General features: G+C 49.8%; 1 protein-coding gene across 4 annotated transcripts in view; it reads right to left on the minus strand.

Annotated features, from left to right (window-relative positions):
• Positions 1–12,459, minus strand: part of LARP1 (La ribonucleoprotein 1, translational regulator) — a 57,442-nt gene that overhangs the window by 18,131 nt on the left and 26,852 nt on the right. For 2 of the 4 annotated variants that reach the window (XM_033407927.2, XM_033407928.2), the window contains exons 2-8: positions 5,394–5,455; positions 5,069–5,134; positions 3,953–4,127; positions 2,898–3,026; positions 2,614–2,820; positions 2,354–2,516; positions 1,383–1,527 (exon numbers count right to left, since the gene is read on the minus strand). In XM_033407927.2, coding sequence (XP_033263818.1) covers positions 1,383–1,527; positions 2,354–2,516; positions 2,614–2,820; positions 2,898–3,026; positions 3,953–4,127; positions 5,069–5,134; positions 5,394–5,455 — 947 coding nt within the window. The remainder of the gene's footprint in view (positions 1–1,382; positions 1,528–2,353; positions 2,517–2,613; positions 2,821–2,897; positions 3,027–3,952; positions 4,128–5,068; positions 5,135–5,393; positions 5,456–12,459) is intronic. The other 2 variants (XM_033407929.2, XM_033407930.2) reach the window with 1 other exon arrangement.

Here is a 12,459-nt window from a genome sequence, read left to right on the forward strand (position 1 = left end):
TCTAAATACCAAAAACACCACTTCCCCAAAATAGAGGACCCAGAGTTCCTTAAAAAAAACGGCCAATTTCAGATCTGGGACAGGAAATGTACAAGATGAACCAGGGTCCCACTGGCCAAAGACACAACAATTTGATTCAGCATAATAACTACAATAATTTTGAAATAAACAAAATGTTTGAACCTACAAGTTTGTAATGATATTAAATGATACTAACACAAAAAAAACAAACTCGAAACGCACTGTTCACCTTTGAAGGTTATTAGGGATCAGCTCATAATTCTGAAAACTGGTTAACAAAGGAAAAGATCAAGCACTTATCTGCCCTTCCTGTACGAAGTATATACTTCTTGGTAACCAAATAGTTGATAATGCAAAGTACCTCCTTAAAGAGGTATTCCAGCTAACAAATAAAGACAGATTGACAGAATATAAACATTTTGTAGTCCCTAATGAAGTAACAGGCAGTGATTTGCAGTTTATATGGCAAAAAAGAGCACCAAGTGAGGCATTAAGTGACATCTGAGAGAATATATCACTATCTATAAAGTATTCTTGACGAGGAGGGAAAAAAACAAACAATCAACCAAAACCTGAATCTCATCAGGCTTCTCAAGAACCAATTTACAAAAAAATCTGGAGTACAGAAGAACATGTGAAATGATACCACTCTGTCCTATGGAAAATTCTACAAGATATACAATCTAGCATATTCAAAAAATAAACTGCAAGGAAAAAGAGAGGGAGAGGAGGAGACTTAATAAGACAATAATATTGGTCTTATCTGGATCCTGATTCTCATAAACTACGAAAACATTTTTGACAAGTGGGGTGAATTTGCAACTGATGAGATATTTGGTGATATTAAAGAACTGTTAATATTTTTACATGCAATAATCATATACTGATTATTTTTTTTAACAGGCCTTTATCTTTCAGACACAGATACTGAAACATGGATGAAATGTCAGATTACCGGAGAGTTCCTTCAAAGTAATCTGGGAAAGGGAACATGAGGAGACAGATGGAACAAGACTGGCCGTGAGCTGATAGATGCTGAGGCTGGGTAATGGGCTCATTATACCATTGTGTCTACTTTTGTAAATTTTCCATAATAAAGGGATGGGTGGGGGGAGGAGGGGGAGGGGGGGGAGGGAGAGAGAGAGAGAGAGAGAGAGAGAGAGAGAGAGAGAGAGAGAGAGAGAGAGAAGGGGGAGGGGGAGGGGACGGGGAGGGAGAGAGAGGCTGGCCAAGCCTTGGAATCTTAGCGTAAGTAATGAGATGAGGACTCTTCCAGGGTTTTCTGCCTTGGCCCAAATTCCAGCTCCTTAAGTAAGGACCTTTCTTTCCTCTGCACCCCAGCCCCAGGGAGAGAGACATACCGCAAAAATGAGTGAAATGTCAGTGGTAAGGGCCTGTACTCGGTGGAAGGACGCAATAAGTGTGATGGGAAGGAAACCGTCAGCATCCATTTTCCGTCGCAGGAAGAAGTCTCGCTCTAAATTGTCCACGCTGAAGTAGTATTCACTAGGTGGAGGGGAGAAGAAGTATGATTGCTTCATCATTTGTGAATATGCCTTCCTTGTTCTGTACACTCCAGGAAGCTCACATAGCCTCTGACCAACCCTGTCCCTACTGTACTTACAGTCCTAAAGGCTGAAAAGAGATGATGTTATCCTTTCATGGCTCCCTAACCTTGGGTCAAACTTCTCTCTGCCCTTCAGCCTCTTTGTATGCCTGACAAGCTCTTCATCCTCCTTTAAAACCCAGTCCCAATACTGTTGGTCACTTTCTCTTCTGTTCCTGAGCCACTTATCACACTCTTCTGCAATGATCTACTTCCTCGTATGGCTCCCCCACTGGACTGAGAAACAACATATTAGAGAGGTTAGGAGTTAAGGTTTTGCAAATCAGACAGAAATAGACTCAAATCTGCGCCTTGTCACTTACCAGTTAGGCAAGTGACTGGGCCTGTATGCTCATCAATAAAAAGGGGATAAAACCCAGCTCATAAAAATTAAATAGACAACCACAGGACTAAATAAGAGAATGCCTATAAGGCACGGAGCACTGAGCCTCACCAATAATGCTAGCGTTCTCAATGCTGCCATTACAAATAAAGGGATAAAGTGGAGCAGAATCGAGACATTTTCTCTCCTTTTAAAAAAATTAACTAATTAATTTTTATAATGGTAGTACAGTTCTCTCAAGTTACCTTTTTCAGGTCCAGCCAGAGGCAGCAACTGCTGCTAGCACCAGAAGGGCCTGCACAGCCCTACCCTACCAGGCTACCATCCTCGGGCAGCCCCCAATCCTACCCATGTCTCCAGGAGGAAGGCGCCTGTCCACTTACATCTGGCGTTTGATGTAGTCTTTAAGCAGCTCCTGGTCCACGCTGTAAAGCTCAGTGCTGCTGACATTGTCAAAGTAGTAGGTGATGTTGTTCATGTACTTGGGGGTGCGCGGCCCCTCTGCACCGTCAAACTTTCGGTAGCCGAACTGGTAGTCAAAATGGGCTAAGGGGGAAACGGGTGTCATGAGGGAGAGGATACCCCTGCCCGCCCCCCACCGCACTCCCTCGGACATCCCGGAGCCCAAAGGGGCCTCACGTACTTCGAGTGCCACCCCGGCCGCGTCCCCGGCCGCGACCACGCCCCCGTCCACGGCCACGGAAGGAAGCCCGCGCCCCACCAGCCCCATCACTCTTCACACTCGATGTCTCATCCTGGTCGTGCCAGGCAGGCTCCGATTTGGTCTCTGGTTGCCAGGCTGGGGTGGGGGGGGCCACGGGCACGGGCACGTAGGTGGCAGGCTCAGACCCTATGGGGAGAGGGGGCGCCGGGTCAGGCCTGAGGAGGAGCCCCATGCCCAGGCCCTCCGTAGTGGGAGGTGCATACCTTTGATCTCCCCGCGGTTGGCAGGTGTGTGTCGTGGCTCTGGCGGGCGAGTAGGGCGAGAGACCAGTTTCTCTCTGGGCACTTCAGGCTTCATGTCTATTTGCAACGGAACCCACTTGTGTTTGTTCCCTGGAGGACAGCATGGGTACAAGAAAGGCTTGAAGGAGAGGTCCCTCCTGGCCATCCCTACCCCCAACACTTCTGTCCCTGTCTGGGGTCTCAGGCCTGAATCACCATCTGGTGACCTTGGGCAGATTCCTTTCCCTCACTGGACCTCATTTTCATCTCTAAAATAAGAAGGTGGTGGACTTCACTGTGATAGACACTCTCGGTTGACTCCTAATATCAACTTCTCCACCGTCAAGAGAACCCCCTCTGGAACCAGACACATGGCAGCCCAGAATCAAGACTGCACCTTCAGGCTCCCTTAGACACGTGCCGAAATTCTACCCAGGGGAGCTGAGTGGAAGCAGTCAATTCCAGGGTGAGTCCCTAAAAGGCAGGGAGCTACTCCCCCCTTTCCCCATCCTGCTAGGTGGAGTGAGTCATCTGGAATGAGAAGAGCCAACACACAGCAAGACAAAGGAATCAAAGAGCTGCACCTGGCCTACTTCCACCCAGCTCTCAGGTGAGAGAAATAACCTTCCATCCTGGTCAGACCCCCTGTTCCTCTGGATATGTATGAGAGCAGCCAAACCTGTACTCTAGCCAGTTCAGCCAGAGCAATGGGAACTCCTGCCTTTTAAATGAAATCTAACACGGGACAGCAATACATCAAGACACACAAAGAACACTCTGAGGCAGAGACCCCGCCCCCGTCTTCTGCACTGCTAGAGCCCCAGTGCTGAGGACAGGGCTTACCAAATGCTTGTTAAAGAAAAGGAACTGATGGACAGATAGTTGGAGTGAAGCTTGCTGACCCAGTGGCCTACACCCATCAGCCTCCCAAGGACGTCTTGCGGGGGCTCCTGAGGTTGCTCCAGCAGCCCTGGCGTTCCGACATTTCTTGGTTCTGCCCTACCACCTTCTCCCGAGTCCTGATCCAAGCCACTCACCTTTCTTCTTCTGCCCGCCTCGCTGGTAGTCCTCATCCCCGTTCTTCTCCTCCCCCGATTCATCTGATTTGGTTTTCGGGCTCTCCTTACTATCACTCCCCTCTCCTTTCTCCTGTTCCTTCATGTCTTTTTTGGGTGGCAGCTTGCGGGCAGGCTGAGACTTGTGGGACTGTGGCTGCAGCGGGAAGTAGAGGAACAGGGAGGTGATGTGAGTCTGAGAGCCTCTTGGGATGGGAAAGAAGGGAGCTCCCTGTCACTGGAAGAACGGGGTTGAGGAGCTGGAGCATGTGATGGCAGGTTGGGCTGCATGTATTCTAAGGTCCTACTTTCACACCTGAGATGCTTTCGCTGGCAAGAGTTGTCAAACAGGCAGGAGGTAGAGGACAACCTGTCTCTCCAGCTTCCTTAAGTCTAAATGACAGAGACAACCCCCAGGGCCGGGGCTGCGGCCTGCAACGGGCAATTGTTTTACTCCCTACAACAGGATCACATAGTTCAGGTCACCTGTGGGACGGAGGAGATGCTGGCCCCTGGTCTGTCCACACCAACCCTGCTGTGAACTAAAGGCCAGTGTGGCCAGAGCCAGTGAGGGACCTAGCTGTCAGCCCAGAACGAAAGTGCTGGGAAGGAGAGGACTGACCAGGAGTCCATCTTCTGCTAGGGCTCAGGGAAGCTACATAAGCTTCCCCATGACCTGTGGTGTGGAGGCGGGTACCTGGCCTAATGATCACCTACAGGCAATCCAAGTGTAGTGATGGAGATCACAGGCTTTGAAACAATACAACACACCTGACTTCTAATCCCCACTTGGCCATCAAGGGCTTGTAATTAACCGTCCCCAGCCTCAGTGGCCTCATCTGTAAAATGGGAATCACTGAAGGACCTATCTAGGAGTCACTGAGGGTTAGATGAAATGATGAAAAAACAGCACTTGGCAGTCCCTGACACACAGCAAGGGCGCAAAGAATGATTCTTAGCTATTTCAATGTTGCCCATATGGTACCAACCACTCCTCTTAAAAAAACAGAAAGGTAACAGCTGAGGCTCTGAAAGCTTGAGGCCAAATGTGAACATGTAGACAGAATTCAAACCTGCCCATCCCTCCCACAGACTCACCTGCACACTCTTGTGGGCTATCTCTCCAGGTGTTGGCCAGTTGATTGCATCTCCAAAGTCACCAACCTGCAAGGCACATTCTATGAGGGGTAACCCTGCCTCGACCATTCAGGCCCTCATCCAAAATACAGCTCCACTGAGAGATCAGAGGCCAAAATCAGTCTGTCCACGAGGACCATCCACAATGTAGAGACCCAGAAAAAGTGCCCCTCCTATTCAGAGAGAACCCAGAAGTACCTCGCAGTCCAGAAGCACTCACTACAACAGAAAAGAGGCTCCCACCTCCAGGAAGTCCCTGCTTGGGTTGCCAACTCCTACTTCTTACCTTGCTACCTTTGCGCTGTTTAGGAACTGCTGCCCTCACCACCCTGGCCGGAGCAGCATGTTCTGTGGGAACAAGAAGGGAGGGAGAGTTACGCAGAGCCCATGGGAGGGGCCCACAACCACCTCCTCAGCCTCATCACTACCCCACTCCACCAAACAACCTGCAGGCTCCCAAAGGAGGAAGACGCGGTGGGGACAGGAAGGACACATGCTCAAACACCTCTTTCTGAAGAAATCATGGCAAGTGCGATCATGGAAGCAGCAAGCAGCCGAAACCCCGAGAACTCAACTCGGAGGACCCTCACCGCTCTATACCCTCTTGTGAAAAAGGGAACTGAGTCCATGCCAGGGTTTGCTCTGTAATTCAGGGCTCCCGAATCGACCCAGATTCCATAAAGGGATCTGAAAGACCCTCTCTGGCTCTAACATTCTAGAAGTCTGTGTGTGAGCAGACTTAGGAAGGCAAGATACAAACCCTAAGTGGGCAATCCAAGGACCTCTTCTAAGCCCCACATGTCAGGGCCAGCCCTGTCCTCAGTGACCTGTGGTCAACAGAAGAGTGAGCCATTCAGAGAAGATGTGCCTGCCTTCCAAGTTTCTAAAGAAAAAGTGAGACCCCCATTTGACTCAATGGTTCCACCTTTAGGGATTTATCCTAATGATACAAATTAGACAAGTGTTTAGGGTTATGTGCAAAGATGCTGAAAGGGCTATTCATAATTTCAAAAAAACTGAAAACAATACATGTCCAATAGCAGGGAACTGGCTAAATAAAAGTTCAACAACTTTTAGAATGGTCATAAAAAGATAACGATCTCTACTGATATGAAAAGATAAACACAATAAATGAGAAAAGTTATAACCCTATTTTTGTAAAGTAAATAAAAAACGTATACGTACACATACACACAGTAGAAACTCTAGAAGGAGATATAACCGAGTATTACCAGGAGTTAAGTAGTATGTTTACAGTGATTTAATTTTGTTTGGGGTTCTCCAGTAGTTTCAACAAGGGCAGACCGGGATTTTTATTTTTTTATTTTTCTGGCTGCACTGCATAGCTGCAGGATCTTAGTTCCCCAGCCAGGGATCAAACCCACACCGCCTATAGTGGAAGTGCGGAGTCTTAACCACTGGACTGCCAGAGAAGTCCAGGGGCTTTTTAAAAAGAAAAAAAAAAAAAATTTTTTTTAAGGCAGTGGCTCTAATAGGTCTGACCCTTCCTACACCTACCCTTATTTTTCCAACTTGGCTCTGAAGACCAAGAGTTTCTGAACCCTTCCTCCCCCAGAGATCCACGGGAAAAGATACACATCCTGGGGCTCTGCTCACCCACTGCTCGCCCGTCACTTTGCCTCCATTGTTGGCCAGCCATGCCAGGGGTCAGGAGCTGCCCCCAGTCCCTGAGCAGAGAAATTTGTCCGGCTGGTCTCAGAAGGAACGTTCTATGCCTTGATCAGACCGCGTGTACCCTTAACGAGCAGAGAGAGTCCTTTCCTGACTCCTAACTGTGAGGCCACTGCATTCTTGGCTTCTACCCCATACTGGAGCCACTGCCCCCTCGAGACACCCCATATGCCACAGGAGGGCTGGGGCTCTGTAACCCAATCCACAGCATCCCCCATTCCCAGTGCTGAGCAGTGGAGAACGAGAAAAGCCCTCTCAGTCCCAAGAGGATGAAGCCCTTAGGCCCAGAGAACTACTTACTCCACACTGATTTTCTTGCTAATTCTGGTTTGGCCCAGAGAAGGCTAATACCACCTAGTTCCCTGACTAGAACCAGCAGGGGCAGCCACGAGAAGATCACCTCCCTCAGCTACACACGAGCTGTGACAGCAGTCACTTCTGCAGGGACCCAGCCTCCACACCCCAACAGCACCACCTGCATGCTACCAGAACGAGAGCATGCCCAAAGGCCTGCAACATCAACTTCATGAACACAAAGTTGGAAAAGAGGATCAGTCAGAGGGCCAGGTGTTCCTGAAAACTACTGGAAAAGGTTTAAGGCAAAGTTTTTCAGGTCACTGTCTATTTCCTCTAATAAAAACTCTTTCAAAATTGCGAGGCATCAGATCCTGTAATCACCCTGCCTGACATTCTGTTCACCAAGATCACAAAGGGACATGGTAAAGTACTAAAAGTTCAGTCTCCAATTAATGGGAGCGCTAAACTGCCACTGAAAGAGCCCACTGATTCCCTACTCCCCCACAATCCCAAGCTGACCAGGGGAACGTGACAACACGGGGGTTAGGGGCACCCACCCCCGACATAGTCGAAAAATCCAATCACACATCATGTGGTGCTTTTACTGTTGAAAAAAACCACATATAAGTGGACCCACACAGTTCAAACCTGTGTTGCTCAAAGGTCAACTATATTTTCTATACTGCTTGTTCCAGAAAGATCCTAAAGCTTATCTTTTGGAAAAAAAGCTACCTAGAAGGGCCAGATCTAGGAGGTCTAAGGAGCGGGAAACTAGGGGAGGTTTAGGGGGAGAAAGCACGTGGGTGAGTCAAACTCATCGGGTTGTGGTAAAAAGAACTGGTAAGAGGAGAGGAAAAGCTGGAAATGAAACAGGGATGAGTGTAGGTGAAGTGAGATGGGGCCGGGTAAGATGGGAGAAGGCCTTGCAGGATGGGGCTGGCCAGAGGGAACTACTAGATTTCAGGCCTTAGTGCCAGGAGAATAGGCGAAGGCCAAATATTTATTGTGGGGCTGGCATCATCTCCTAGAGATGAGTCAAGTATCTAAAAAGACTGAATTTACCCTGATTGCAAAGAACTTCTACCTTGGGGAACAAGGTAATTTGTAGGGGCTTAGGGGCTACATTACTGGAGTTCATACCCACCTGCTGCCATATACCTGGCCATTAGGTCAACCCCCTCGGAGGAGTCCAACCAGATCCTAGGCGAAGTGCCCTGGCTCTGCGCTCTCACTGCGTTGTGTTAGGTGCCCGGTTACTTATCCACCATGCAGCCCACCCCACCCCTTAAGAGCAAGTACCAGGGTGCTTTCATAGCAGTGATCCCAGAGTCTAGCTCAGGACCTAGCAACACGGCTGACGTTTGTTTAACGAACGGAGAGTTCACACACCCATCTCCTCTAGGATTTCACACTAGAGAAGAAAAGAAGCTTTGCTTTCCAAGTGCTTGTTCCTGAATCTATGGCCTTAACCCTCAGCTGGAGCCTTCCCCCCGGCAGAGAAACAAGTATCCTAGGCACTGCTGGATCCCAGGGGAACCCACGTCCCAGCCCTGCCTTGACTCCAGAGGCAACTGATCACCTGAAATCAGTCTTGGGTCCTAGTCCAGACTCCAATACTCACCAGTTGTATAGCCTTGGAGATACTACATACCACCCCCTTCCTGGGGCCTCCCTCACCTTCCTCAACTGAACAAAGGAAATTCACACCTAGAGGTAGAGGGAAGAAAAGGTAAGATCTCAACCAATGAGACTTCTCATGAAAGCAGAAGAGATGCTAGCAACAAGCCGTGGTCATAGTATTAACGGAGTGAGCACTTACTAGATGCCATGCACTGTTCTGATGCTGAGTTAGTTTCTCTAATTGGTCTCATTTTCCAAATGAGAAAACCAAGGTACATGGTGGAAAGGTTATTTACCAAGATCACAGCTAGCAAGCAACAGAACAGGATCTGAAGCTAAGCAATCAGACTCTAAAGCCTGTGCTCTCAGCCACTTGGAGGACGGTCCAAATTACCTCCTCATCGTGGCCAGCAGGGCAGGCCCTCAATGGCTGGGCTGCAGGATATCATTCTACACACTGGAGAAAACCAAGGCCCACTGCAGGGAAACCTAAAAGGTCATAGAGCAAGACAAGCGACACTCCTAGGATTGGACACTGGCAACCTGACAATCCCCTCTCCTGCACCCAGAGAGAGGCAAGGGAAATTGCCACCAAGCAGGCCCGGAGGAAGCCCCACATGTGGCACCCCCCAGTCCCGTGAGGAGAGAGGCGTTCAGGCCTGCTTCCCAGTCCCTCCACCTCAGCATCTGCCCCAGTGAGGATGGGGGTCGGGGGCGGGGGTAAGCATCCAGCTGACATGGATTCTGCCCCCACCACTGCCTGAACTACAGCCCAGGACCCTCACTGTGGAAGGCAGAGACACCATTTAAGGGCAGGGAGTGAGGCCAGTAGGAGTCTAGATTACATCACCCACCTGTGCCCGTCCCTCCCAGGCCAGCCTGGGGACAGAGTAAGAAAAGCCTGATGTATTTTCAGCTGTCATCCAGCCTGGGGGTGTGGTGGAGTCACAGAGGAGGAGGCTGGGGACCCGGTCTTTTCATCCCATCCTCACTGATCCCAACGCCACCCCCACCCCGGCAGGAACACTCTTCTACAGAATAAAAAAAAAAAAAATGCTGTGTTAACCATCCTCACCCTCTTCACTGATTCCTACCGCTGCCACCACCTCTCAGAAGCCTCTCTCTATCCAGCCTTCCCACCCCAAGTTCCCCCAGACCTGCAGGTGAAACACGGGAGGGGGCTGAAGGGTGCCCTTATAGAAAGAACTGGACAGAGAGAAGAAACCTTCGGAAGGTCCGCTCACCTTGAGGCTCCGCTCAAAGGAAGCTTCTGAAGAGTCTGCGTCCCTCGGCCTGGGAGGAGGGGCAGGGGCAGCGGGCTCTGGTCACATGATACCACCTGGCCCAGCCCAGCTCAGGCTCAGGCCCCAGTCAACTATCTATAGCCTGCAGTGACTCTCCCTGCCCCAGACACGGACTCTGCTGTCCTGGGGTGGCTGTGGTCACTCCCACTACTGGTACCAGTCCCTGAAGTCCTACCCCAAAGCTAATTAACTAATCGTCATCACAGCTGAAATATATCAGCAGGCCGTGAAGCCTCTGGCCTCCAAGCACCAGCTCCCTAACGCAGCCTTTCCGAAGAGCACATTTGGTTCTAGTTAGAACGGTAATCGTAATCACCACCTTTTACTGGGTAGTGGCTAGGTGCCAAAAACTGGTTTAACTTGCTATGTGTAATTTCACATAATTGTTTCAGAAAGACATTCCAGTTGTTCGGAAAATGAAATTGACGGAAGAGATTTGCCCAGGGTCACACAGTATGTATTCTGTGTGACACACAGATCTCAGCATAAATTCTTCTCAAGGCCTTCCCTAATTGCCCAACTAGCAGCTCTGGATCAAGTTCTAATTCAGTCTATCATGTGGGATCTTCAGAGTACTCATTAGCCCCTGAAATGGTTGCACTTTTGTGCATCTCAACCCCACTAGACTAATCAATTGCTGAGTCCATATACTATCCACGCAAAATGCCAAAGTACTTCACATGCAGTAGCTCATTTATTTTTCACAACCACGCTAGGAGCTAGGAGGCAGGTAAGATGATGAAGACTCCCAGTTTACAGCTGAGGAAAATTGAGGCTCAGAGAGCCCACCTGCCTAGTAGGTAGCAGAGATGGATTGAAACCCAGGTACAGCCTGACTCCACCTTGGGCTTCACCAGCCGGCAACGTGCTGGATGTGTGGACAATGACTGGGAGTTCCACAAGGGTAGGGATCTTTTCTACGTTTCTCATTGGCCGCTGGAACCCAAGACTGCAGCCTGTACATGGCTGGCCCACAGTAAATATTTGCTGAATTAAGAAATCTACATCGGCATGGGTGCTTCCTGAAGGACTTTCCAGAGCGTTCTTCTCTGGGAAAAGAGGTTAATTACCCCTTTGCATTATGTCTGAACAGGACAGCTCTGCAGCCTGGCAACTGCAACCCCTCTGGAGTCTAGACCTATGCCCTGTTCTCCTTCAAGTTGGAATCAGTGTGCTTCAACCCAAACACCAGACGTCAGCTGTGGAAAACAGAACAGAGAGTGTGCAGCAAACAAAACAGCACAGGAACTCCCCAGAGGTCCCAGACTTAAGCCGCCAGGCCCCAGGCTACACCATAAATCACAAGGCTGGCTGGCTGGTTGGCTGGCATGGCAAGCTGGGAAGCACAGACACCAGCTAAGAGGGCAGCACCCACTCAAGAGCAGTCACAATGCCACCCATGAACCCAAGCTTATGTTGCCAGAGCTTCCGAGTTTTCAAGAAAGGTAGAAAAATAAATTTGATATGGAAGGGAAATTTTCTGCTTTCTAAATATTGTTAATGAATTCACATTAAAAAACAAAACCCGGGCTTCCCTGGTGGTGCAGTGGTTGAGAGTCCGCCTGCCGATGCAGGGGACACGGGTTCGTGCCACGGTCCGGGAGGATCCCACATGCCGCGGAGCGGCTGGGCCCGTGAGCCATGGCCGCTGAGCCTGCACGTCCCGAGCCTGTGCTCCGCAACGGGAGAGGCCACAGCAGTGAGAGGCCCGTGTACCACAAAAGAAAACAAAAAAACACCCAAAACCTTCTTCAAGCCACATCCAGCTTGTGGGCTCCTGCATGCTCTCCTAAGCGCTGCCTGAGGAGCAGGTTAATCACCCAGCAGCTGGGCCCTGGATTTCAGAGCCAATCTTCAGGCAGGCTGCAATGCTCTGCCCCACTGACTCCACCGTCCTTCTGTGGGAGGCTGCTGACATCAAAGCTGGTTTTCCCTTGTCCCTGTGGTCACCCACCACACCTTAGGTAATGCAAACTCATTTTTACCGTCCTAAGTCTAAGGCATTCTCTGCTGCACGAGGCTTCTGAATCTCCAAGAAATTACTGTGGATTATCCCTGTTATTGGAGTGAAGAGGCTGGAAGGGACCTGAGAACTCATGCCATTGTACAGATAGGAAAACTGAGGCCCAGGAGGGACCAGGCTGTGCCCAAAGTGACCAGTGAATTGTTGTGGAGCTGACAGTGAACATCGAGTTTCTGCCTAGTGATCCCGAGCTTTTCCCACAGGTCAGGAAGCCAATTTTCTCACTCAACAAAATATGCCCTGTGCACAACTACACGCACTCACAGGATGGAGAGCAGGGCCTCAGGGACCCAAGCATTCCAGGCACCACTCCCCACAACTACTGATGGTGCCTATAATAGAGTCCCAGAAAGTCCCCGTTTTTAAGAACGGCTTCTCACATGGAGCTGGGATACATAACAGAAAAGGAGGGGTGC

This window comes from Orcinus orca, chromosome 3 (genome assembly GCF_937001465.1).
Source record: "Orcinus orca chromosome 3, mOrcOrc1.1, whole genome shotgun sequence".
Lineage (NCBI taxonomy): Eukaryota > Metazoa > Chordata > Mammalia > Artiodactyla > Delphinidae > Orcinus > Orcinus orca.